Source organism: Cryptomeria japonica, chromosome 2 (genome assembly GCF_030272615.1).
Source record: "Cryptomeria japonica chromosome 2, Sugi_1.0, whole genome shotgun sequence".
Lineage (NCBI taxonomy): Eukaryota > Viridiplantae > Streptophyta > Pinopsida > Cupressales > Cupressaceae > Cryptomeria > Cryptomeria japonica.
In genome coordinates, this window is record NC_081406.1 from 295151301 (window position 1) to 295177798 (window position 26498).

The window sequence follows — 26498 nt, forward strand, 5'->3', positions numbered from 1 at the left end:
AGCCTATCAAAAACAAGAAATTGCACTTGGGATAAATTTCGCCCTAGGCCCTTAACAAGGGTCAGGAGCAATTTGTTTGCTTCAGGCATCATCTTGCTTCAAAAAATTGATCAAAACTCACCTAGGCAAGAACACACAATTTCACCTTCAAAAATGCTATCACTTAGTCAAAATTGGATTTTACCCTAAAAACCTTTATTAGACCTAACCTGAGACCTGTTTGACTCTCCTAAAAGACCTACCTTATTTCAATCATCTCAATCTTCGGGAGGACGCTTAACAACTTTCAAAATTTGACTGGACTCAGCTTGAATAACATCAAAAAGAAACCCTAAGGTTTAGCCCTAGCCCAGATAGACCACTCACTCACTCAGAACCCTAAAAGCAGAGAGAAGAACAAGCAAAACAAAAGCGAAAAAATAGAGGGGGTCCCCATTCTAATGGGGCGATGTGTGAAATGGTCACAACAATACCCCACAAAACTACCCAAATGACAGAAGAGAGATTCGAAATAAAAATAAGGTTGCAAACTGAATCAAGTCATCAACTTTGAAAATCAAGTGTGTGCAGTGAAGTTCATTCCCGCTTAAAGAGAGTCGAGATATCATTGTTCAGTCAAGACAAGTTATGTGGGACGAGTCTAACTTCAAAAGCAACCTAGATATTGCCTCGCTGCCAGCGGGCGTCTATAGCTTCGATGAGGTTATCGCCTGTAAGCTCACAGAGATTGCTATGTTTCTGGTAGACTTTCTTTTGTATATCGGCAGAGGTGTCTGCATTCCCAATAGCCAAGCATTGGATATTTCTTTGCTTTTCAATTTCTTTTCTTTTGATTTTTTCTTTCTTTTTTCCTTTTTTCACATTGGTTGGTAAGTAATGAAGGCTACGTGGGATTGAGCGTTACAGTGGTCGCTGAAGCAGAGCTTCAGATTTTTTACTTGCAATAATTTCCCTTTGATAAAACGACAAACCTAAGCGATTTAAAGCGTTTAAAAGTGCATTGATCACAATTTCGGTGACAAAACGTAGTAAGCAACTAAATTTTTAGAATGACTAAGCCTTAAACCAAATGGACCGACTACAGGGGGAACCATCAATTAGGTGCTCTACCAAAGTGGACATCTAAGAAATGAGCCGAAAAAAAAACTTCCTGACTTCGTATACCCATGTTGGGAAAAGCAAACATACCCCTACCAGAAGGACACCTACACTACGGAAAAACAAACTAAACTAAAGCAGAAAAATGGGAAATCTAAGCTAGAACAAAAAAGAAAACTACTCTAAAACAGAAAACAAAACTTAAACTAACTATATACAAGAAGAAACTGACTGTACAAAGTGCGGACTGTATGCATGTGTTCTCGACCCAGGGTGATTTTTCAGTATGTGCAATAGTAACAGGGCAACGGGGACAATTCTCATTTTGGCTGACTTGTCTTTGTATTTTGAAAAGAAAATTTTCAGCTGGCCACTCTTAGGTTTAACCAGGACGTCGGGCAGTATTATCAGTTGAGGAAGTTATGTCCGTGGTTAACCCATTTACAAGTTTTTTTCCCAGAATATTCAAAATCAAACTGAAAACTTTCAGAATTAACAACATGAGGGAAAGAAACAACCTGGTGTGTTTCTAAGTCATGCGGGGTGTCATGTAGCGAAAGATCTTCAGCAGCCCTATCAGGAGGTCGCCATTGGTGGTGCAACATCTTGCTCACGTCCAGTTTGCGCAAATTAGCATCGAATCCTCCATCGAGTTGCCTAGGCTGAAAGTCGATCTCAAAACCGAACTCGAACTAAGGAAAGAGGAGTGCATCATCTGTCGGTGCATCTTCGGATTGTATGAACAATGCAGTCTTATGCACTTCTGTCAGCATGTCTGCAAACAGTAGGGACTCGTCGAGCGATTGACCTTCAAAAATGTCTTTGACGGACTCTTGGACTGCATCGTTCATTGGTGAGGCCGTTGCAAACTGCTCCTCAATGTCGAGCTGATCTAGGGAGCTCACTTGATGGTCTTCTTCTTCAGTCTTGTCCTCTTCAGGCGCAGTGACATCACTGTCATCTGCGGTCACATCTTCTTTTGGCACAAGGATAGCAAAATCATTTGCTGCCGGAGTCTGATTGATTGGTTCACCTTGTTGAACACTTGGCAAGTCCATCTTTTCATCATCGGGGAGTGTAGTGTTACGCTGATTTTGCGATCTTCTGTACTCATCTGCAGCAAGGTAAGCACTCCATACTTTGCCGGTGATGCTCTCTTTTGGTTCTTTCGACAGTCCATATTGGGCTTTGACTTGACTAATTGCCTCCATGCATAATGAGCAAGTGAATACTGAATGTGGGGTGTGGTGAGTTCTGTACCACCAAGGTGATAGCATGCTCTCCAAACATAATTCCTCTTCGAGACCAAACTGGTTCTCAATCAGATTCTTGAATCTTGTAAACTCAACAATGCTGGATAGAGGATTGGGGATATTCGACTGCGTGAACTCCTCTGGTTTGGGGATATCCCAGAAGAATATCTGCCCCTACAATGCGAGCTCCACTCTTGATAGAAATGTCGAGCAACGCGACTCTTCGTGCTTCGTTGTGCCATGAATTCTATAGTGACATGCAGATGTGAATTCAGACAGCTGCTTGAGATACAGCTGCAAACTCAACCTCCGTTGGAATTGGAAAACGTCGGATTGCGGACAATCTTGATGAAGCGACCGACTCGACATACTGACTCAGAAATATTTTTGGTATTTTCTGATTTTTTGGCTTTTCTGGTTTAACAGGGATCTTGTATATCTCAAATATAGCATTGGAAAGGTCGATTAGACTCAACTTGCTGCAAGAAACCTGATAGGGGCCCTCCCTCTAGCGCCAATTCTATTGACATGGCTAAAGTCGCGGAACTACGACTCCATCCGGCCAATGTAGAATAGAATGATCTCGCCGAGTATCCTATCCTCTCTTGAGAGAAGGAAAACCCTAATGCTGTTTTAATTGATCAATGAAGACGACCTCAAGTTTTCGATTGTCAGGTCTTGACCGCGGAATAACTGGGTGATCGATGTGTTTTGTTGGGAGCACAAGGGGACTTACGTTTTGCAACAAGCTGGTCTGCTGTGATCAAAGAAACGGGACTCGGACTCGGCGCGGACTTGGACTCGGGACTCGGCGTCAGACTCGGCTCCAGACTCGGCTGGACTCGGGAAAGTGAAAAACTCAAGAAATTTAGAGATTTTTAAAGATTTAAAACTTGTTTTAGACACCCTTTATTGAATACACCTTAAAGACACAAAAACATCATTAAACTCGGCTCATTTGATTACATACACAAGTATACATCAATCACATAAGCATAAACGCAAATTGTAGCTGAAGAAAATAAGAAACATAGATATATAAATATTGTCAAATGTATACAATATTACAAAACTCATGGAATAAAAAATCCATGTCATCATATGATCATCATCAAATGTTTCATACAAATACCAAAGGTAAACAGTAAATACTAAATACAACTACAAGTGTACAAGCCTATGGCTGAGAGGGCCGTGCACCCTCTCGCCCTGGTCCCCTGCGAAGGCGTTTAAAGTAGGTCCTGGATGATTCAACAGCCATAGTTGCTCCTCGTGACACCATGCCATGCTCACCAACATTAGGAACGGCTGTGTCATGCTCACCAACATCAGGAACAACTGTGTCACTCTGAGTCTCAGTATTTCTTGTCTCTGCTCGTGCTCTCTGCTCCTCTGCCATGGCTATAGCCTCAGCCTCTATATCTACCTGGTCGATCCAATCAATGTCATCATCACTAAATACAGCTGTAGGAGTCCCAGGAGCTGTCTGATTCTCATTGGCCCACTCTACTTCAAGATCAACTTCATTTAGAATGATAGGAGACATGTCAACTGTTGCATTCTTTCTCATTCTCAGGCGGAGGTTGTAGTGAACAAAGACGAGATCATTCATCTTCTCCACAGATAATCTATTGCGCCTGTTGGAGTGTATGTGCTCAAACATACTCCAATTGCGCTCACAACCTGATGCGCTGCATGGTTGGCTCAAGATATGAATGGCCAACTTCTGAACATTTGGTGTCTCTGGGCCAAAAAAGTTCCACCAATGATTTGAGTTTGAAATGAGAAAAATAAATAAAATCAGTCTCACTCATGAACTCATTTAACAAGTTACAATATAGTATTGAATGAAACTAAAATTAAGCCTAACAATTTATTTTTACCTGGCATCATAGTTGTCCTACCGTCTTTGGCGACAGGACGAGAGAAGGTCTCCCCTTGTGCATCTGAGAACATCTGTAGCTCTCGAAAAAGGTCAATCTGAGAAGTACCAGCAGGTCCCATCTTCTCCATAATTGCATATAGCCCATTAAGGACCTCCGCATCAGCCTTGAAAGAAGGGATAAAACGGAATGCCGGATTCAGATAATAGGTTGGCTCATGGATGGGCCTATGTAGCTGATGATGCCATCTCCTATCAATGATCTCCCAAATGGGACCATACTTGCTCTCATCTGCTCCATAGACGAATTGATGGCCTCCTTTGCCCTATCCATGCCCTCATATATATAGCCCATTGCGGGCTTATCTCCATCCGCAACTCGCAACAAAACCACCAAGGGCTTAACAAACTGCAAAATTGAAAATATTGTGTAATTTAGAAAAATGAGCAAATAAGAGAATACATATAATAAGTTATAAAACATGAAGCTAAATTGTAGAATTTATAAAAAAATTACCTTCACTATCTCATCACAAGGGACCCAAAAGCCTTGCTCATCAAAAATGCAGTCTGCCATCTCTATCCTTGCAGGGGTGGTAGCATAGGATGAGGAAGACCACTCCTCACCAACAATCATACGTCTCAAGGCAGGTTTAGACCTAAGCATGGACTGCAATGTGAGGAAGTTTGTGGCAAATCTTGTGATTCCTGGACGATGCAACTCCTTTTGCTCTGTGTATTGTCTCATAAGAGCCAACACCCATGAATGATTATATACAAATTTGCAGACATTTCTTGCCCTTTCTACACATCTCTTGACCCATGGGATTTTTCCAATATCCTCCAACATGAGGTCAATGCAATGAGCAACACATGGAGTCCAAACTATAGATGGGTGCCTCTCCATCAATAGTCTACCTGCAGCAACATAATTTGTTGCATTGTAAATTGTAATTAATGGAGGTACAAACTACAAGATAGTAATTAATTTGCAAACAAAATTAGTTTGTAATCAAAAGTTTACCCGCAGCAACATAATTTGCTGCATTGTCGGTCACCACCTGTACCACGTTCTCCTCACCCACATCTTCAATCACCTCCTCTATCTGCTCACATAGGTAGGTGGCATTCTTGCAATGGGCGGAGGCATCAATGGACTTGATGAAAACGGTGCCCCCTGAAATAAAAAAATAAAGCTAGGTCAATGATCATTCAATAAACCATTAGATAAAAAATAAAAAATTAACGACTATATGAAACTAAAATTAATCAATCACCTGCGGAAGAAACAAGAAAATTAAGGAGAGTTCTATTTCTCCTATCCGTCCAACCATCAGTCATGATGGTGCAACCTTTAGTGCTCCATATGTGGCGTTGTTCATCTAAATCCTTTTTCACATCATCCACCATTTGAGACAAAATGGGTCCCCTCAAATCACTCTCACTAGGGGCTTTGAACCCCGCCCCGCATATGGTAATGGCATCAACCATTTGTTGCCAATAAGGAGACCTGTCGCAAAGAAACTCAATGAGATAAGTTAAGTATAAAAATTCAATGAGATAAGTTAAGTATAAAAATGAAAACAATCAAAGTTATCAAACATAAAAGTTAGTAAAACATTCACCTGGCTACAAAGAATGGAATACAGCTGTAGCTCCAAAACCTGCCAATTGCCATTTTAGTAGCATCATGGACCTCCTTGTTCCAACCCATGCCCTCAAGCGATGGTTGGGACCCAGGAATAGTTCGAGGCACAAAGAAGGAATCCAACCTAGATTTACGAATCCTAGGTCCAATGGTAACATTCCCACTACAACTACTAGTGGTAGGAGCATGAGAAGTGGCGGTGGCACTGCCACTTATAGAAGCAGAAGCAAAAACGGAAGCACCAGCAGTAGCAAACTGAGTGGGATGATATGGAGGTAAGGAAGAAGGGCCTCCAACACAACCTAACTGTGTCCCTCTTCCTAAAACTGTCTCTCTCCCAATGGCCGCTCGATCCTCCTTTTGTTTCTTTTTTCTTTCAATCTCCTCAACCATTACATAACAATCACGTATGGCCTCAGAGACTGCTTTTAGGCATGGTTCGGCATCATGTCCACGCACACCAGCAATATGGTATTTCAGCCTATATATACCTCCATGGAATATTGTTTTGCAAAACATACATTTTGTTTGCCCCTTTCCTTGCCCTGGAAAATCCTCATGATATTTCCAAGCAGGGTCCTTTCTCATGGGGGGTCTAGAAGCTGAAGTAGACATTTTAGGATAGTTTTGTGAAAGTTGAAGTTGAGGCAAATAATAAAGTGAAGTTTGCTGCAATAAAACATTACAAATACAAAATAAAATTAATACATACATTCAAAAAAACTAAAGTAGGGTTTGTAAATTTTTTTTAAAAAAAATTGTAGGGTTTGTCAAACCCTACAATTTAAAAAAAATAAAATTTACAAACCCTACATACAACCCTACATAGTACAACTACATACTACATGCTACATACAAATTACAAACATACAAAAGATCTTGCATACAAGAAAATGTAAAACTTTCAAAATAAATGAATAGAAAATGGAATTTTTGCATATAAGAAACAAAATAATGTTCAAAAAAACAATCTTACCTCTTACAACAAGCTTGAAATGAGCTGCAAACTCTTCCTATCCAACTCTTGATGCACCAAATCGAAACACAATGCTCCTCCAATGTGACAAATTGAAGAAAACTTGAGCTTCCTCCTTGCTGGTTTTTCTTCTATGCACCCTTGTTTTTCTTCCCAACTCACTTTACTCTTCCTTTTTTTGCAAGTGAATGAAATGAAAGTCACTTTTAGGGCTAGAAGACAATTAACATTAAAAAACGGATTTAAAAAAACTTTCCAAACTATTTTTTTTTTGACTTTTTAGTTGTGCCAACGCCGGCCGAGTCCAGGGCTCGGGACTCTCCGAGTTTGGCGATTTTGGGCCAAAATCGCCAACTCGGCGAGTCTAGCGAGTTTACTCTGCAGACTCGGCCGAGTCCGAGTCCGAGCCCCTGTGACTCGTTTGGCCTGACTCGGACTCGGGCTTGCCGAGTTTGGGTGATTTCGGGCGAGTCCCGTTTCTCTGGCTGTGATTCTCAGATTGGAAAATAAAAGCAAAAGAGAAGGGTTCAGGAAGCCTAAGGACAAGGATGATAACAGTTGATGCAACGGTAGATAGATTTCGATAAACTAGTTCTTGTTTTGCGAGAGACACCCTCACAACTCGACAAGAACGGTGCAATCTCCAAGGGATGAAGGATTTTTAGACCGGAGACACTCATTTAGGCACGCAATTCTGGCACAGCCTAAGACAAACACCTGCAGTTGAACTAAGCACAGTTTGGGCTCAAACTAACCATGCACGGTGACCTACAATCAGCAAGCCACCAATGGTATGAACCTGAAATGCATCAAATACCCCTCCACACTACACCATTCAAACCCCTGCACTCTAAAATTAACTAGCTGAAAGAAACCATGCAAACAAAATGAAAACAAGATGATAAACACCAAATCAATGTCTATATATTGATTTCTGCTGCCTATTACAACAATTTCTGTAGCATCTCTATGCTATTCCTAAAATCTAACGTATTCTAACTTCTAAAATCTAACTACAAAACTCTAACCCTTTACAATGAGAAAGGCCTCTACTTTTTATAGATTTACGATTTGAACTAGTGGCCAGGATGGAGTGCATCCAAGGGTCCTGATTTATTCCACAAAATAAGGCTGCCCATACCCACTTAATTCTTAGTTATCCCTTCAACCACAATTCCAACTACCTACAACTGTTTGGCTTCAATTTGGTCAATTTGGCAGATAGACATAACTGTCCACAACTAACTTCTTTCCCCTTTGTTTCAAAATATCTTGAGTGGGGCCCACAAGCAATTTTACATTTAAACAATTTCAGTTTTCCAAACTGAATTTTTGGAATTAGATCCAGCTGTGCATTTCTCGAGAATGCATAATTCGGGTAGCATTCTATGTTCTTTGTCTTTGGTCTCGATGGTGGACTTTAACTTATTGTCTGGGTGGCACGCTTCCCAATGCTTCATCGCTTTGATCTTGCACTGCATCTTTGCTCCTGGCTTTGATCGCGATCCTTCTTCGATTTGTGTTTCAGGCTTTCTCCTGGTTCTTCCCGACGATGCCTTCGACTTGCAAACAATCAATTTCACTTTTAATAAATCAATTTGAAAAATTAATTAAATTAATTTAACAAATATTAAATTTTATGCGATGTCGGGCTACGTCCTGTGGAGCTCGGGCTTGAGAAGCTCTTTGTGAGATGTATGTTTTTTGGGAACACTGAAGGTTTCAAGAAATTTTAGTTTTAAGTCTCACTCCACTTTCTCAACTTCAAGCGAAATAGGTGAAATGCGAGATTTTATTCTAAAATCACAATGTTCATTGCGAATTTCCGTCCTGTGAAGTCTTTTGAATCTGAAACTCGATACATTGAACAAAAATGGGGGAACACTCACCTAACTCGACTTTTCAACTAAAAAAAAATGGCGATTCTATTTTTGGGCCTTTAAGTTATATCACCTTTGAATAAAGTTCAGACATTTTGATCTAAGTCTGCGATTTGACCTTTATGCTTTGGGCGTTCCTCATTAATTTAATTGAGCCTTTACTTTTGTCGCCTAGCTAACTTCTAGCTAACCTATGATATCGCGCGAATTTTATTTGAGTTTTTACAGCTAAGAACCATGCTTTGCGAGGCTTGCAACTTTGAAATTTCGGCCAAGAAGCCGATTTAGCAAACTTAAGTCATTTTTGGCCTACTCAGGCTTTATGCACGGTTTTACCTCAAGTCTATTTCGGGTCTTAAGGAGGCGTCGTCAGAGATTTTGCGTATTTTCAGCCCAGAGAGCCATTTTGCGTGATTTTTCCCTTTGAGGCCTTTTCGGGTCAAAGATGATTTGGTGCGATGTTTGGCCTGTGAGGCGAAATTGCATGATTTTTACCTTTTGCTTTATTTTCGACATTTCTCACGCGATTTGAACTTCATTTACCTTTCGGCCAAAATGCTTCCTTTTAGCGATTTTTGGGTGACTTGGTCATTTTTGGGTCACTGAGCAATTTCGCGAGTTTAAGTTAAAGTACCATCTTTTTGACATTTTCGAGCAATTGACAAGTTTTGAGAGTTTATGTTTTTTTGGCCTGAGTCACGATTTTGCAAGTTTTCACATGTTTTTCGGCCTATTTCACCGATTTGAGAGTTTTGAGTGGGTTTTGATCTGCTGAAAGATTTTGTGAACTTGGCGAACTTCGTATATGGTCGTGGGACTAGGGTTTGTTTGAAATGAGTAGCTCTTCATCCTTCAACTTCAGCTCACAAGAGGATTCTGAAAGTTTAAAAAATGATTTTGGCCTCTTAAGTGTTATTGCCCAATTTGACCTCCGTACTCCATTTTTGGCCAAAATGACTGATGCGCGATTTATTATACTTTGAATTTCGGCCTATGAGACCATCTTGGGAGTTTGACGTTTTCTTCCCCTTATATTTTGATCGATGAGGGGATTTTGTGAGTTTAGGAAAGCTTTGAATGACTCTTCAGGCAAATGGTGTATTTTGTTATTTTCGGCTCAATGATCCAAAATTTGTGATTTGGTTTTCCTTTGATCATTTTCGGCTCATGAAGCCGCAGTATGTGATTTTGGAGTTTTACAGTTTTGAAGACTTTCAGGAAAAGAAGGCTGTTTGCATGACTTCGTTTTATTTGGAACCTCGGCCATTGGAAGGGATGGTGGAGGATTCGAGTGAGCTCACTCCTTTTGTTGCCTTCATAAGTTTTGGGATTTACTTCTAGCTTTGAAAGCCAATGGCTCGAGCTCCTTAGAGCACCACAACCCAACCCACAACTTGGTGTAAAAGGTGATGCTGTGCAGTCATTAGACTTGACAGAACTCAAAATGTTCGCTTGGACTCCTCTCTACCACTTACGCAGATTGCCACGGGGGCCTACATCAAGGACGGGGTGGGGTGTGCGATAGGCACAACAGGAAGTAAAATGTAATGTCCCCTTCTCAGTAGTAATTAGCTTAGTTGACCGTTAGCCTATTCCGGAGACCCATAGGCTAGTCAAAAGAAAAAATTAGGGTTTAGTACCTTTGGGAGGATGTTTTAGCATTTTTGGTGGGTTGCATGTTGGAGTTTGTCAGTTTGGGTTCTGGATTCCTTATGGGTTTTAAGAAAGCTTCACAATGATGGTAGATTCATAGAAAGCAACGGAGTTTGGCAATCTTACTATTTTTAGTATGTGGAGGCAAGGACATCTTATTACTTTGGGTTTTTCTGGGTTTTCAGAGAGCTTCACAGTGGTGTGACATGCAAATGAATCTGAAGGCCTTTTTGGACTTACTATTTTTAGTAAGTACAACCACTACTTAGAATGTGGTGAAAATCGCTTTGGAAACACTTACTATTTTTAGCAGTAAGCTATTTATAGTAAGGACTATTTTTGGCAGTACTATTTCTTGCACATTCCTTTCGTCCAGTTCAATTAGTTATTTTTGGCAATGTAGTTCAGTATTTTGGCCTCAGCTCAACATTGGTAGTTGTCAGTAATTGAAGAAGGTATATTTTAATGGTTAAGGCTTATATTTATTTTATTCAGACAAGGACGTCTTGGAGAGGAGGAATAATATTTTTATCCTAAGTCTTTTTGGCGAAATATTTTACCTTCATAGTGGGGCACCAAAATGCAATTTAATTTTCTGATAAAAGCAACGATATTTTATAAGCCTAGTGTTTATCTAAAGTGGCAACTAGGGGTGGAAAGCAATTGGACGCCAAATACTAGGGAGATGAAATGAAAGTCATTTGAATTTGGGTGCCATTTGAGTTGGAGTTGAATTTGAATTTTGTATGATGTGAGGCTATAAATAAAGGCCTTGGGCTCATTTTCTCATCCATGAATATTGTAATGAAATGCTGCCGGAATGCTGATTGAATGCTTCGAGGAATGCTTCCTCCTAGATTGAATGCTTAGCTTCTTGCTTGAAAGATAGCGACTAGTTGAGACTGTTCTTCACTCAGGAGAATAGATGGAATTTTATTGCGAAGTTTGTGTTCGAAGTTTTTTGATTTTGGAGTGCTGTGTGTGAGTTCCAGGTTGCTGTTTTTCAGTGTGGTTGTAGGTGTGTTTTGCTCATAAGTCTTTGTGTGAACATCTGATGGTTCTGGGTATTTGCTCGTTCTTTCCCTATGCTCTAGGCGATCATTCTTGTAAGTTTTTACTGCATAATATGTTGTATTCATTTTTAATATCGCAAGTCGAGTTTCTGCCCTAGTCGTACCATGCTGGAGCTGCCTTGAGATGCGCGCAAATTCATATTTTGGTGTGTTTTGCATTTTGTCAGTCCTAGTTTAATTGCCTAGCTTCTAGCCTTCATTTGCAATTGATTTGGGGTCATTCCATTGAGTGTGGACAAAGTTGTGAGTGTTTTTGTGAGTCTTGAAGTTGCTGGTCTGTGTTTTCCAGCACGCTGTTTGGTATATCAGTTCTGAAAATTGATAGTGAGAAGTGTATTTGGGAGTTGTTAGTCTTTAGTAGCTTTGGAGTGCACAATTAATTATCTGCAGTGATGGACAATGGTGCTCTTAATCTGAAATCTCATGCTATATATTGTAAAGTTGGTTAGTAGTACTAACAAATATCTCTTTCTGGATTGTATCACATTACCCACTGAATAAGTGGAAGAGGCTGGCTTTGCCCCCTATCTTTTCTTATTGTAATGCTGTCCTTCCGCTGAATAAGTGGTTGAGTAGATTGTTATTTTCATCCTCAACCCTCCTGCTGAATAGGTGGTTGAGTGATTATTATTTACTTTAGTGTCATTGGCATTATAATTGGCTAGTCATACCACCAAATTGTTGTTAAATTTCTATTACCTGTTGGACAAGCGGAAGGGGCTGGCTTGCTGCCCAACATTGTAATTTCCAGTGGATTATTGAAGCTAACGATCCCCTTGTCACTGTATGCTCTCACCTTCCCACATCGGGCTCTTGGTGATCAGAAAGTGGAAGGGTTACTTTCAATAGTGTTGTGATTATTTTTTCTAACCCTTACTATTGTTTTGGTGGTGTTTGAAACTGAAAAATTTGAAAAAAAAAGTAAGGGGATATTTCAATGGTATTAGAGCTAGTTTTCTTGCCAGCCTGTGTGTCAGTTTGATCAGAGATCTCCATGAGCAATAGAGAAGTCCGATACTACAACAGAGAGGAAAGAAGATAGCAGTTGCGATTCCAGTAGTGCCGGTTGAAGAGGCTTTTTCAGAGGTTTTAAGAAACGGAGAGAGAGCAGTTGATACCATGGCAGAGCAGACCGAGTTTGCAGAAGCTAGAGCAGAAAGAAAATTTGACACTATGATGGACATGATGTCCTAGTTGTTGGCAAAACTTAATCAGAATATTGGTGGGAATCTTAATCAACCCACTAATGGTCATGATGCCAACACCTCTGATAACTCTGGGGGTAATGGAAACGGAAGTAACCAAGGGAGCATTAATGGGGGAACACCTGGAGGTTCAGTTTCAAGACCTTTACAACTTGTTTTCCTACCTAGAGAATTGCCACAACCTGAAGTTGAGATCCCAACAGTTGATGAGATAAGGAATTGTTACATGGAGTATGCTTCCGTTCCTATTGAGATTCAGAATATCCTCACTTTGGACCAGTTAATGAACCAAAAGAAGAAGAGAAGTGGACTTCGAGAGACTATCAACAAGCTCTTGGAAAGGTGACTAGAGAACATTTTGATGGGGGTGATAAGTGTTTTGCTAGAGCATGGGTTCAAAAGTTGGACGATTATTTGTCCTTGAGACCGATGCTGGAGGAAGATGCAATCAAGTTCGCCACTCTGCATTTGGACGGGGCTGCTCACTAGTGGTGGTACCATGGTTTGGTCAGTCTTGGCCATGGCCTTATTGTGACCTACAATGAGTTCACTAACAAGCTCATTGAGAGGTTCGATACCAAGGATCCTGAGGTGAAGTTCCGTGACTTGCACAGTTGAGGCAGCAAGGATCATTAGATGCCTACAGAGCTGATTTCCAAAGATTGGCTGTGATGGTGCCAAACATTACTGAGAAGAGACTTGTGGTCGTCTTTACTGAAGGATTGGAAGAGTCATTGAGGGGTTGGGTGAAAGCGTTTGATCCTCCAACGCTGAATGAAGCTATCAAAAAGTCAAGGAGTATGGAGTTGGCTGCCCCTAAGTCTAAATTTCAGTCCAAGCCCTTCCCCTATCGAAAGGACAAGAAGGAATTTTCAAATCAGTCCAAGAAGTTTCCCTCTAGGTTGGATGATGTGCTGCAAAGAGAGCTCCGGAGAAAGAATCTGTGCTACTCTTGCAAGGAACCATGGGCCCCGGGTCACAAGTGTCATGGAAAGGGGAATGCGCATTGTATGGAAGCCTATTTTGTTGATGGATCAGATTCTAAAAATTCAGAACAACAAACTGAAACAGGGGAAAGTGAGTATGAGGAGGTTCCAGAAGAGATTGATGATGCCACGAAGATAGGGGTGTAGTTGCTCAACTATCTAGTCTTCACAAAAATGAATCATTCAGAGTTTAGGGAGTGCTTGGAAGACTATCTCAGAAATTATATCTCGGAGCAGTAGAAAGCATGGGTGAGATGGCTACATTTAGGGGAATACTGCTACAATTCTTCCTACCACATGTCCATTAGAATGTCACCTTTCATGGCACTTTATGGCTATGAGGCTCCTAGCTTTGCTGATTTGATGTTTGGTGATAGCAAAGCCCCTCAAGCCAAGGACATGGTGCAGCAGTGCCAAGATATTTTGATGGCTTTGAAGAATAATCTCTAGATTGCATAGAACAACAGAAGTTGTAAGCTGATCAACGTGTAGAGCGCTCATTTGAGGTTGGGGACATGGTCTATCTTAGACTTCAGCCTTTCAGATAGTCTACTCTCAAGAAGAGTGGAGCTCATAAACTCAAGCCACGTTTCTATGGGCTGTTCAGAGTCATCAAGAGAGTTGGTGCAACGGCTTACGAGTTGGAGCTACCAGCGAGTAGCAAGGTGCACAATGTCTTTCACTTGTCACGCCTCAAGAAGGCACTTGGACACAATGTTGTGGTCTCTTTAGATTTACCTCCCCTAGATGAGGAAGGACAGTTGGTGTTGATTCCAAAGGAGATCATTGATTCCTGAGAACGCTCTTTGAGGAGGACTATCAAAAAGTATTTGGTGAAGTGGAAGAATTTGCTTGTAGAGGATGCTTCTTGTGAGATCGAGGAGATTCTGCAACATCCAGACTTGCGGTTGCTTGAGGACAAGAAATCTTGGGGAGGGCGGACTGTAATGTCCACTTCTCAGCAGTAATCAACTCAGTTGACTGTTAGCCTATTCCAGAGACTCGTAGGCTAATCAGAACCAAAAATTAGGGTTTCCTACCTCTGGGAGGATGTTTTAACATTTTTGGTGGCTTACATGTTGGAGTTTGTCATTTTGGGTTCTGGATTCCTTTTGGGTCTTTAGAAAGCTTTGCAATGATGGCACATGCATAACAAGCAGCGGAATTTGGCAAACTTACTATTTTTTGTAAGTGGAGGCGAGGGTAGCTTATTTCTCTAGGTTTTTCTGGGTTTTCAGAGAGCTTCGTAGTGGTATGACATGCAAATGAATTTGAAGACCTTTTTTGGACTTACTATTTTTAGTAAGTACAAAAACTACTCAAAATATGGTGAAAATTGCTTTGGAAACACTTACTATTTTTAGTAGTAAGCTATTTATAATAAGTACTATTTCTGGCAGTACTATTTTTGACGGATTCTTGTGGTCCAGTTCAATTGGTTATTTCTGGCAATGCAGTTCAGTATTTTGGCCTCAGATCAACATTGGCAGTTGTCAGTAATTGAAGAAGGTATATTTAAATGATTAAGGCTTATATTTATTTTATTCAGACTTGGACGACTTGGAGAGGAGGAATAATATTTTTATCCTTAGTCTTTTTGGCAAAATATTTTACCTTCATAATGGGGCGCCAAAATGCCAGGGAGATGAAACGAAAGTCATTTGAATTTGGGCGCCATTTGAGTTGGAGTTGAATATGAATTTGGTATGATGTGAGGCTATAAATAAAGGCCTTGGGCTCTCATTTTTCTCATCCATGAATATTGTAACGAAGTGTTGCCGGAATGCTGATTGAATGCTTCGAGGAATGCTTCCTTCTAGATTGAATGCTTAGCTTCTCGCTTGAAAGATAGCGACCAGTTGAGACTGTGGGACTGTTCTTCACTCAGGAGAATAGATGGAATTTATTGCGAAGTTTGTGTTCAATGTTATCTGATTTTGGAGTGCCGTGTGTGAGTTCTAGGTTGCTATTTTTTAGTGTGGCTGTTGGTCTGTTTTTCTCATAAGTCTCTGCGTGAACATCTGATGGTTCTAGGTATTTTCTCATTCTTTCCCTATGCTCTAGGCGATAATTTTTGTAAGTTTTCAGTGCATAATATGGTGTATTCATTTTGGAGCTGCCTTGGGATGCATGCAAATTTATATTTTGGTGTATTTGTCGCATTTTTTTAGTCCTGGTTTAATTGCCTAGCTTCTAGCCTTCATTTGCAATTGATTTGGGGTCATTTTGTTGAGTGTGGGCAAAGTTGTGACTATTTTGTGAGTCTTGAAGTCATTGGCCTGCGTTTTCTAGCATGTTGTTTGGTACATCAGATTCTGAAAATTGATAGTGAGAAGTGTGTTTGGGAGTTGTTAGTCTTTAGTAGCTTTGGAGCGCACAATTAATTATTTGCAGCGATGGACAATGATGCTCTTAATCTGAAATCTCATGCTATATATTGTAAAGCTGATTAGTAGTACTAACAACTATCTCTTTCTGGATTGTATCACATGACCCACTAAATAAGTGGAAGAGGCTGGCTTTGCCACCTATCTTTTCTTATTGTAATGTTGTCCTCCCATTGAATAAGCGGTTGAGTAGATTGTTATTTTCGTTTTAGTCCTCCCATTGAATTAGTGGTTGAGTGATTGTTATTTACTTCAGTTTCATTGGCATTGCAATTGGCTGGTCATACCACGAAACTGTTGTTAAATTTCTATTACTCGCTGGACAAGCAGAAGGGGTTGGCTTGCCACCCAACATTGTAATTTCCAGTGGATTATTGAAGCTAACGATCCCCTTGTCACTGTATGCTCTCACCTTCCCACATTGGGCTCTTGGTGATCAGAAAGTGGAAGGGTTACTTTCAATAATGTTGTGATTATTCTTTCTAACCCTAATGGGTGTTTTCATGGTGTTTGAAACTGAAAAATTTGAAAAAAAGTAAGGGTATATTTCATAAAAATAGGAGCGATGCAATGCATTCTTTAATATTTGTGTTGCGAGGGGTTAATATCTATTACAAACCTATAAAGTGAGTGACTTGTGGACCTATATAATTCCCTATTTTATCAATGCTAGATCATGCTATTATTGATAAATTTGCTTATTCCTATTGGTGGGTCCTGTTGTCACAAAAGTTTGCACCCTTGTTGAGCTATCAACTCAGCAACCTTGTTTAGTCCTTACTGTGAGGTTGGTAAACTCACGGATAAACAAGGATATTCCACACATACCAACTACTCATATAACAAGAACATTAATGTATATTAAAGCATAGATAACAATTATAGAACAGCTATGGCAGAATGATGATATCTTTATTGGATTCCAAAATTGCCAGTACAATGCTAACTTGCCGAGGTTCCATCCATACATTATATAGACCCGATAGTTGGCCAAGTTGCCAACCGTCACTAACTACCAACTACCCCACGGGAACCTCTCAGCAACTCATACATAACAAAACATAAAACACTCAAACCAACTATAAACTAACATGTGTTATTGACCCCTAACATTAGCCCCCCCCCCAAAAAAGTAGTCGTCTTCCAGATGACTAAGATACGAGGAGATAGAACAACAAAACAAAAGACTAAGATTGAGGAGGGGGAGGACGCATCCCTGTCTTGGCCGAAGAAGAAGGTTGTCGCCCTGTGTGGAGTCTGAGGTTCTTTTTCGCAATCAGCTGTTGCTCATGTGCCTTCTTGACCATGTGTGTAGCCTCCAATAGTTTTTTGTCCTTCTGCTCCATTTGCAGAGTGAGGTCAGCCACCTGTGCTGCCAGTGCCTGTGCTTCCTTCTCCTGCATGCTGCAACGAGTCTCATAAGTGGTTACCTTAGTCTCCAACTCCACCTTCAAGTTCTTCTCTACTGCGGCCAACTGCTCACGCTTTTCCCCTTCTCCAATTTTTCTATGTACAACCGCTGGGTTTGTTGCTCTATCTGACTCTGTTGCATTTGTAGGTAGACATTCCAGAACAATCCCTCCATACTGTGCAAGGTGGCTCCCAGGGTGCCCACTCCCTCCACTAGTCGCACGTGCTTCCACTCCTGTACCATCTCTGGCATACTATTGTCTAGCCACCCCTGCTGCTCAAAGTGGCGTGCAAACTCCTCACATCCTGAAGCCATGAAGTGGAACAGCTTCTCAGCGTCAGTGAGTTGCCGACATCCATCTGTTCAGTCAACTGTGCCATACCTCGGGCTATATCTGAGATCCCCTGTAGCTCCCCAAGGAACCGCAAGAGCGAGGCTGCTAGATCACTAGGGTCTGGTGGTGTGAGGTGAAGACCTGCCGGTGGTCCTCTGGACCCTCTCTCCTCGACATCAATGATCTTCGAGTCATGTCCACCACCTCCAGTCGCTCTATCCTGCTCCTCTGCAGACATCATCTCATCGTGGACCTGATTTATGATAAGAGCGGTCCTATGCTGTGTCTAGCTCTGCCCAACGACCATGGCGTGCGGTGAGGGCGAAGTGGGAAGGTGAGGTGTGAGTGGAAACTGTCCCAGCCACTTGTCCAAAGATGCATCTATATCCTCGTCAGCTTGTGTGTCCAATACCGCCAACTCCTCCAGACCATATCCTCCTGCCATTGGTACATCCCCAGACTCATACCTTCCTGCTGGTACTGTACTATCCTCAACTGCTACGGTCCCCTCGGTACTAGTACATGTCGTACCAGTACCTGTCTCTTGTACGACTACTTCTTGCATGGCTGCCTTCGGTGCAACTTCCTCTAGTACAGTTGCGTGCTGTACTGCTACCTTCAGACTGTGTTGCACATCCTTCTCTGCCACCATACGGTCCATCATTCCTACGCTGCCTGAGTCACTACCCGTACGGTCTGCTGGCCTACTGGTATGCTCTGTTGCTAGTACGACTTGTGATTAGAGTACAGCCAGGTCGATCTGCGGCAGCGACACGTTGTTGTACTGGAGGCTCCCCTTCATCAACTCTCCTGAACAACACTCCTACTGGTCTTATGTCGCCTACCGGGCTAGCCATTGTGAGTACTTCCTGCGGTACCAAGTGCGTTGAAGGAGGTAATTTGGGGGGCGTAAATTTCACCCGCGTTCTTTTCCACTGTGCTCACAATCCTCCATGCCGCTCTTCCTCCTCCCCTTCCTGTTGCTGTGATTTTGCTTCCTCTTCTTCTCCGGCAATGTGTGGTGCCATTCGGAATCCTTCATCTCCACTCTCTTGTTCCTCTGTTCCCTCCACCTCCTCATCTAAATCTTCCATGCTGCTATCTTCTTCAACTTCGACTGCTATGTCCAGGTTCCTCCTCTTTGTTGGTTGTATGGCATCACCAAGAGTGTCCAGATGGACATAATAGTACACAACTCTATACGGATGGCACAAATTTCTACACAGATACCCTCAAATTTTTTATGCAACTGCTCCCTGCGTGTACTGACGTCTGCTAGGAAGGGATTGTACGGATCCTATCCGTATGGGATGCACGTTTTCTGGTTGTACGACCTTCCTTCTTTACTGGCTGATATCCGTACAAGATCGTACGGATTGGTTTCCTGTGATGTCGAGTGTAATGCTTTGCTGTATGGTATGTCCCCCCCACACGTACAGATTCCTTGCCTTGCGGGCTGTACACCGTACGGACTATGCAAGACTTTCTTCTTCGTCAGTCGTACACTGTACGAATGATTCATGTATGCACGAGTTTCACAGTTTGCTGGCAGTACGTTGTACAAACTCTTTTTTGTCTTGCCTGGTCGTGGACCGTATGGGCTATCCACACCGTATGGATTTTCCACTCCTACTTTCTCAGGCCGTACATAGTACAGTCTATCAAGGCTGTACGGATTCTCCGGCTCCACCTCTCAAATTTCTTCTGTCTTATCCTCTACCGTCCGTACGGATGATGCAGTTTCTTCAGCTCGTGGTGGCCGTACGGTCTATGCTTGGGCTGGTGTGAGGCGTACGGACCCGTACAATCTTGCTTGGCAACTTCTTTTTCCTCTGAAATTTTCTCTTTGACAAGTTTTGCTTCCTCGGATTTGATTTTGCTTGTGCGGTGTGTACAAAGGGGCTGTTTGGGGCTTGTTATAATAATTTGATCTTTCCAGGGTTAGGGTTAGGCATAAATATTTCATTAATTTTTTATAAAATAAGTGCCTTTTTATTAAATGTGTTTTTCCCCTACTTCCATTACTTTTGGTTTACATTTTAAGTTTTTAATGCTTACTAACCCCGTCCTCTTTATTTTTTCCACATACTTTTCTTTTTCAACTTTTAATACCTCCTTTAACAATTGCTTTAAAATCTTCATGCGATAATATTTCTTAAATTCAACCTTCTGTACCTTCAATTTACTAAGGTATCCCGGGGTCCATTTTCATCGTGCATTTAGCCCTTTTTGATCTACAAGATAGCTTATTGCCTTTTCAGATGCCTCTAAATTTTTTCGCCCCCTTAGTTTCCTCGTTGCTGTATGGATACTTGATTTTTTCTTTATTGTTCCCTTGCCGTGCGTTCTGAATCTTCTAATTACCTTCCATCTTTTATTTGGTCCTTGGTTGGCATCCCCATCTCCTATGTTCCTCTTTACTCCTGAAGGGTCGTCCTGAGGCCTTAACTTTGTCTCGGAATCATGCAACCACATACATACGTGCGACATCCTCCTATAGCATTCTTCTGCACAACATGTCCCCACGTACTCCAAATCCCATATCTTATCGACCAACGGAGTGGGTTCCACTCCCTTATACCGCTTGTTGACACGCTGGGCTCCGTACTGCTGGTACCATGTTACCTTTTCTCCGTCCACCTCTGGGGCTCCTGTGGGGTTATCACTCGGTACAATGAGTTTGGTCCGACTTCCAATTCGCCTAGTTGGGAGGCAATGATGAACAAGTCTTCCGTTTTCAGCACCATCTTCAAACAGGGTCCTAGAGTTGTCCCGTACTCCTTTAGGTCAAGTTCTTCCTCCAGGTTTGCAGGTTCCTCTTTATTTCTATTCTCGGCTTTCCTTTTGGCTTCGGCTTCTTCATTGATGTCATACGCTACATACCCCTCTCGAAGACCCTCATATGGAGCCCGCTTCTTCCAATGACCTAAAATCCGTACCCACATAGCCGGGTCCCCAAATTATGCATTTGTGAGGTGTTTCTTGATCCTTGGAACCGCAACACCTTCCGCACAAGTCATTCTTCCATGAATGTGAGCGGTTTGGCCCAGTCTTCGTCCCTTCGATAAGGCTCTACTTTCACCATCGGGTCTTCTTCCACTTCCCTACTTTGCCCGATGGTCTAGTCTCCCTTTGTAGCATATCCCAACATGTTGATTGCTATCACAGGTTTATTTTGTTCTCCATAAACTTTTAGTTTCAAACCATTTACTGGTTCCCTGATTGGGTTGTCGTCCAAGGTGGATAGCTTCACTGCTCTGTTCTTCACGACCTCCCTGATTTTATAGGGTCCGAGCCAACGAAGTTTGAACTTCCTTGGTTGCAGTTTGTTACGGCCGTTATACTTCAATACCAACTGTCTTGGTCGGAAGTTGACTCACCGCAGGTGTTTGTTATGCCAGAACTTCTGCCGTCGTTGCGCTACCTCCGTTGCCCATTGTGCCATTACCCTCTGTTCGTCCAATTTTACCAGGTTGCCAAGCCTTGCACTCAGACTGTCTTTAGCACCAAGTCTATTGTCCACTGCCACCCACAGGCTTGGTACGGTGTATTCCGCAGGTACCACGACCTCTTGTTCGTACATGAGCTGGAACAGGGTATGCCTTGTAGTGACTTAGGTCGTGCAGTAAGCCCATAGTACTGCCAGTAGCCTTTCTTCCCAATCCTCCTGCTTCACCCCGCACGACTTATAGATTATTGACACCAATACCTTGTTGGTCACCTCCGCTTGTCCATTTGCTCACGGGTAGTACGGGCTAGAGAGATTGTGGAAGATTTTAAACTCAACAGTCATGGTACGAATCACTTGGTTGACGAAATGCACTCCCCGATCACTTGTGATTTGAAGGGGTATCTCGTACCTAGTGACAATTTGTTCATACAAGAATCGTGCTGTACTAATAGTAGTGTTATCTAGTAGGGCTCTCGCTTCTACCCACTTAGTGAGGTATTCTGTAGCTACCACAATATATTTGCATCTATGCATATTGCTTGGCTTCAAAGGTCCCACAAAATCCAGACCCCACCTTTCAAATAGCTCCTGCGGATGGGAGGGGAATAGGGGCATGAAGTCTTGTTTGAGTGGTTTCCCCACCGGTTGGCAAGTGTCACACCCAACCACCCACTCCCGAGCATCAGTGTGTAGAGTTGGCCACCATAGATCGGCTAGAAGTACTTTCCGCGCAGTTGCATCAGGTCCCATGTGTCCCCCTGCTAATCCGTTGTGTGCTTCCTTTAAGACATTGGGGATTTCCTCCTCCATAACACATCTCTTCAAGATTTGATCAGGTCCCATTTTATACAGAAGATTGTTGATTAGTTGGAAGGTCTTACTCTTTAGTGCTAGTTTCTGCCATTCCCCTGGTAGCATCCCTTGCGGAAATGTGGAAGTAGAGAGGTACTGGCCGATCTTCTCGTACCACGATGGTAGTACTGCAATCTGGAATAAGTGCGCATCCGGAAAGTCCTCATTTACCCCTTTGGTTGGCTCCCCTAACCTGATCCATGACAGTTGATTGGCTATCATATGGGACTTCCTTGGCCGCACAATAATGGTGAAGGTGAATTCTTGCAAAAGTAGTAGCCATCTACTTACCCGACCCTAAATGATCGGTTTATTTACCAAGTACATCAATGCCTAGTGGTCCATGTAAAACGTGAACGTGGTAGCCAACAAGTAGTGACAACTTTTGAACAACGCACACCATCCCTAGCGCCTCCCTCTCCGTTGTACTGTAGTTCCGTTCAGCCCTCGACAAAAGCCGACTGGCGAAGAAGACAGGGTGATCCAGTCCCTACGTCCCCACTTGTACGAGGGTGGCCCCAATGGCAAAGTTGGAAGCATCCACGTGTACGCGAAACTCTTTATTCCAATCTGGGTACACCAGGATTGGTGCACTCACCAGCCGATCCTTCAGTTCCTTGAAGGCTCCTTCCTTCTCCGTACCCCACACAAATGACTCTCCCTTCCTTGTCAGCTTGTCTAGGGGCCAGGAGACTTGCACAAAGCCTTTGATGAATCTCTGATAGTAGCCAACGTGGCCTAAAAATGACTTCACCCCTGTTACATTCATCGGACTCTCCATATAGATGATCACCCCTATCTTGTCCAGGTTTGTCTTTAGTCCTTTACAAACAATGTGGCCAAGGAGCTTTCCCTGCGGTACCATAAACTTGCACTTCTTCGGGTTAAGAGCTAGCCTAGCTTTCTGACACCTCCCCATACATTCTCCAAGTGAAAGTAGACCAATCATCCATGAACGCCATGAAGTTCCTTGTGGAGATTTTGTCAAAGATGTTTAACATTATTCTTTTGAAGGTTGCCGGTGCATTACATAGCCCGAAGGGCATGCGATTGTAGGCGTACACCCCCTCTTCCACCACGAATGTAGTCTTTAGCTTATCTTCTTTTGCAATACTTATTTGATTGTATCCTAAGAACCCATCCAGAAACATGTACATCTCGTGCTCAGCTACTTCTTCCAAGATCCTGTTTGTGAATGGGATTGGAAATGGATCTTTGATTCTTACTGCGTTTAGATACCTAAAGTCTACGCATATCCTTATCTGGTTAGCCTCCTTCTTGAGAGAAATGACTATTGGGGAGACCCAGTCACTTGTCTCCACCTTAAATATGATCCCAGCCTCCAACATTTTGTTGATTTCATCATTCACCTTGGCCGCGTAGTTCTTGTTCATTCTCTACGGTCTCCTTCGTACGGGTTGGGCTCCTTGTATGAGGGATATGCAGTGTACGCACAGTTCTAGAGGTACTCCCTTCAAGTCCTTGTATGTCCAGGCAAAGACGTCCTTGTACTCTAGGAATATCCCGAAGGCGGCCGCCTTCAGTACGGGGTTCCAATCATCCCCTATGAGTATCACCTGTGGGTCTCGTCCTTGCCTAGATTGACCTTTTCACATCAGTTTCCTCGTACTTGATAGGTTTATCCCATTCAAACCGGTGGGCTGGTGCGTCATCCACCCGTGCCACCCCTTCCTGGTACCTACCGTACTCTGGGGGAAATGACTGCTCTTCTGTACCGCCACTTGATTCCCCAATCTCGCATATTTGCAGCATGTGGCACTCTAGGTGGAAGACCTCGTAGTCCTCCATCTGCCAATGGAAGAGGTCGACCAATGAACTAGTTTCATCTTCAGAGCATTCGTCCAGTTCCAGTACTCCTTCCTCGTTGGGTTCCATCCCTCCCCTGTCTCCTTCGGAACCCCACTCCCATCTGCTTAAATCCTCCGAGTCAGAGTCAGATGACGCAAGCTCTTCATTGACGACCTAGTTCCTTAGGTTAATCACATGCTTATGGCCTTCACTCTCAATTGAGAGTGTATTCTTCTTCTAGTTATGATTGGCTCTAGCCATAATCAGCCATCCCCTTTCGAGGAGGGCATTGTACGCTTTCCTCTCCAGTGGGATGACTACGAAGTCCAGAAGGAATTGCTGTGTCCCAATCACCACCTTTTGTGCCATGATAGTCTCGAGGGGTTTGATGCCGTGCTGATCCGTGCCGATGAGGTGGAATGTTGGTGGCCAAAGGGTAGGTTTGCCAAGACCCCTCCAAGTTTCTTCGGGTAGCATGTTGACGCCAGACCCACCATCCACAATGGTGTTTGTGAGCTTCTGCCCCATTATCTCCATCTCTACCACGACAGGTTTCCAACCAATACTTACAGTGAGCAGCATAGGATCTATGGCATCCGTACCAGGTTCCATCACCGAAGCCGTACTAGATGGTTATGTCGCTGTTCGGTGTTCCTGGTCGGTGGTTGTGTCACTGCCTGCATTTGTCAAGGCCATCCTCAACTGCGGCATGGTTTGTAGGAGGTCAAATACTTGTATGGGTATAGTGGTCTGTAACATCTGCTTAATGATAGTTTTTTCCGGTCTCGACTGAAGTGGAGTACTAGCAGTCGGGTGCGAGGCCCTCCGTTCTTCTTCCATCGCACGTTCAATGTCTGCCTTGGCCTCTTGGAGTCTTTCCTTCTTCGTGCGAGGGTTAGGGTACGTGGCTTTCTTACTTTGCAATCTTGTGATTGCTAGTACACCTTCCTCCGGTTCCTTTACCTCCAGCATATTCACCCCTTTTTGCTTTGGACACTCTGTGTCCTCGTGATTTCTTGGACCGCACCATTTGCACAACAAACTCCTCACACTATCTCCATTTTGACATTCCCGCGCAAAGTGACCCCATTCATTGCATTTCTGACATTGGATCATGGGTCGTCCTTTTGCGTCGTACTGAATTCTACTCGGCGTGTTATTGTTGGACCTGTTGTTACCTCGCCAGTTGTTTCGGTACCCTCTAGGAGAGGTGTCTGAGTTTAATGCCGGCTTCAGAGGTGTCGCTGGCGGTGTGACTTGATCGGGTTGGGCACAGAGCACTTGGGTGCTCCGTGCTTTCAAGTTGTACGAGCATTCCTTGATGGAATGTCCTATTACTTGGCAGATGTCACTGAAGACTTTTAGAGGGCAACTCCCCTTAGTGTGCCCTTCTGTCTTACAGTCTGTGCACCATAGTTCCTTTCCTTGCCATTTTCTTTGTCAGCCTTCAGTTCTTTCATCATCCTCATCATATCCCTTTGGAGTGCTTGTATGGTCTTATATTACTCGTCGCTGTCTTCATCCGTACTATCTCCATCACTCATCTGACGCTTCCCTCGGGATGTCTTATTTTCACTCTCAATATCCATTGTGTGGTTGTATGCTTCGTCATACGAGGGTGGAGGGACCACCATCTTCCGTCTGAGGAATGGTACGAGTCCTTCGACAAACCATCTCTTCTTCAGGCCATCAACCGGTTGGTTCTCCATTTTGTTAAGCAGTTCCCTCAGCCTTTTGTTGTAGGCCTGCACACTTTCACTTTTTCCTTGCTTGGTATTGTAAATCTCCGCCACGATTTCATTGTCATCCTATAGGAGTTTAAACTCCTCTTGGAAAGCCTTCTTCAAGTTATTCCATGATGTTTTATACTGGGCATCTAGGTCTGTTTACCAGTCAATTGCTATTCCTTGCAGGGTGGACGGAAATGCTTTCAACCAGTAATCCTGGTCGTCTTGACCATTTGCCTCCCAAATGGTCATGCATGTCTTACAATGTCGTACAGGGTCCTCCGACCCGTCGCCCATGAATTTTGGAAGCTTCTGTTTCTCTGGAGTCTGTGCCATTGTCTTTGTCTAGAGGGTTTTATGTAGCGCCTGGAAGTTATTATATGCCTAGAAGGTATTATGTGTCTGGAAGGTACCGTATGCGTTTGACCTGGTTGGACCGTATTGCTCCATCCCCGAGCCTTCTACGTGTCCACCCCTGTCCTCAGGGCTTTAGTCACTCTCGCTCCTATAGTCCCTCCTTCCCGGGGTTTCTGGGTCTGACCCTCCTATTTTGGTTTCCTCTGTCAAGGACAAATTCCCGATGCGGGATAATGTTGTTTCAAAAATATTGGCTATCTCTTCGTGTAGATCCCGTACCGCCTCCTCTCCTTGTTCAGAATACTTTGACGGACTGCTTTGCGACTCGGCTTCGTAGTCTTCTTCACTCGACGTCATGTATGGGGCTTGGTCGGTGGATCCTCTTCCACTACGTCTGGAAGTGGCAGGTTCTTGGCGACCTCGTCCAACTCCTTCCACGTACACGGTCTCTGTCTCTCCTGACTACGACTCCGAGTCACACTCCGAGTTCTGCTACGTTCCTCAAGGCTCCTTGAG

The 26498-nt window shown here is 43.1% G+C and overlaps 2 protein-coding genes across 2 annotated transcripts in view; one reads left to right on the plus strand and one right to left on the minus strand.

Annotated features, from left to right (window-relative positions):
• The window catches only part of LOC131032592 (uncharacterized), a 124573-nt gene that overhangs the window by 68477 nt on the left and 29598 nt on the right, over window positions 1-26498 (plus strand). The gene's annotated exons all lie outside the window — the stretch shown is intronic.
• On the minus strand, window positions 2623-5898 carry LOC131873676 (uncharacterized). The gene is made up of 6 exons (XM_059216843.1): window positions 5859-5898; window positions 5511-5743; window positions 5258-5410; window positions 4751-5151; window positions 4516-4642; window positions 2623-2765 (listed from the first exon to the last, which is right to left on the minus strand). The coding sequence occupies exons 2-6, from the start codon at window positions 5722-5724 to the stop codon at window positions 2623-2625; spliced, it is 1038 nt and encodes a 345-aa protein (XP_059072826.1). The 5' UTR covers window positions 5725-5743; window positions 5859-5898.

Bases quoted from the DNA above. Each gene is read 5' to 3' on its own strand.
- LOC131873676 (XM_059216843.1), bottom strand. From the start codon at position 5,724: ATGGTTGATGCCATTACCATATGCGGGGCGGGGTTCAAAGCCCCTAGT. The intron at 4,643-4,750 runs GTAATTTTTTTA...TCAATTTTGCAG, and splicing joins CTTGTGATGAGATAGTGAAG to TTTGTTAAGCCCTTGGTGGT. The intron at 2,766-4,515 runs GTATGGTCCCAT...CTGTTAAACCAG, and splicing joins TATGGAGCAGATGAGAGCAA to AAAAGCCAAAAAATCAGAAA.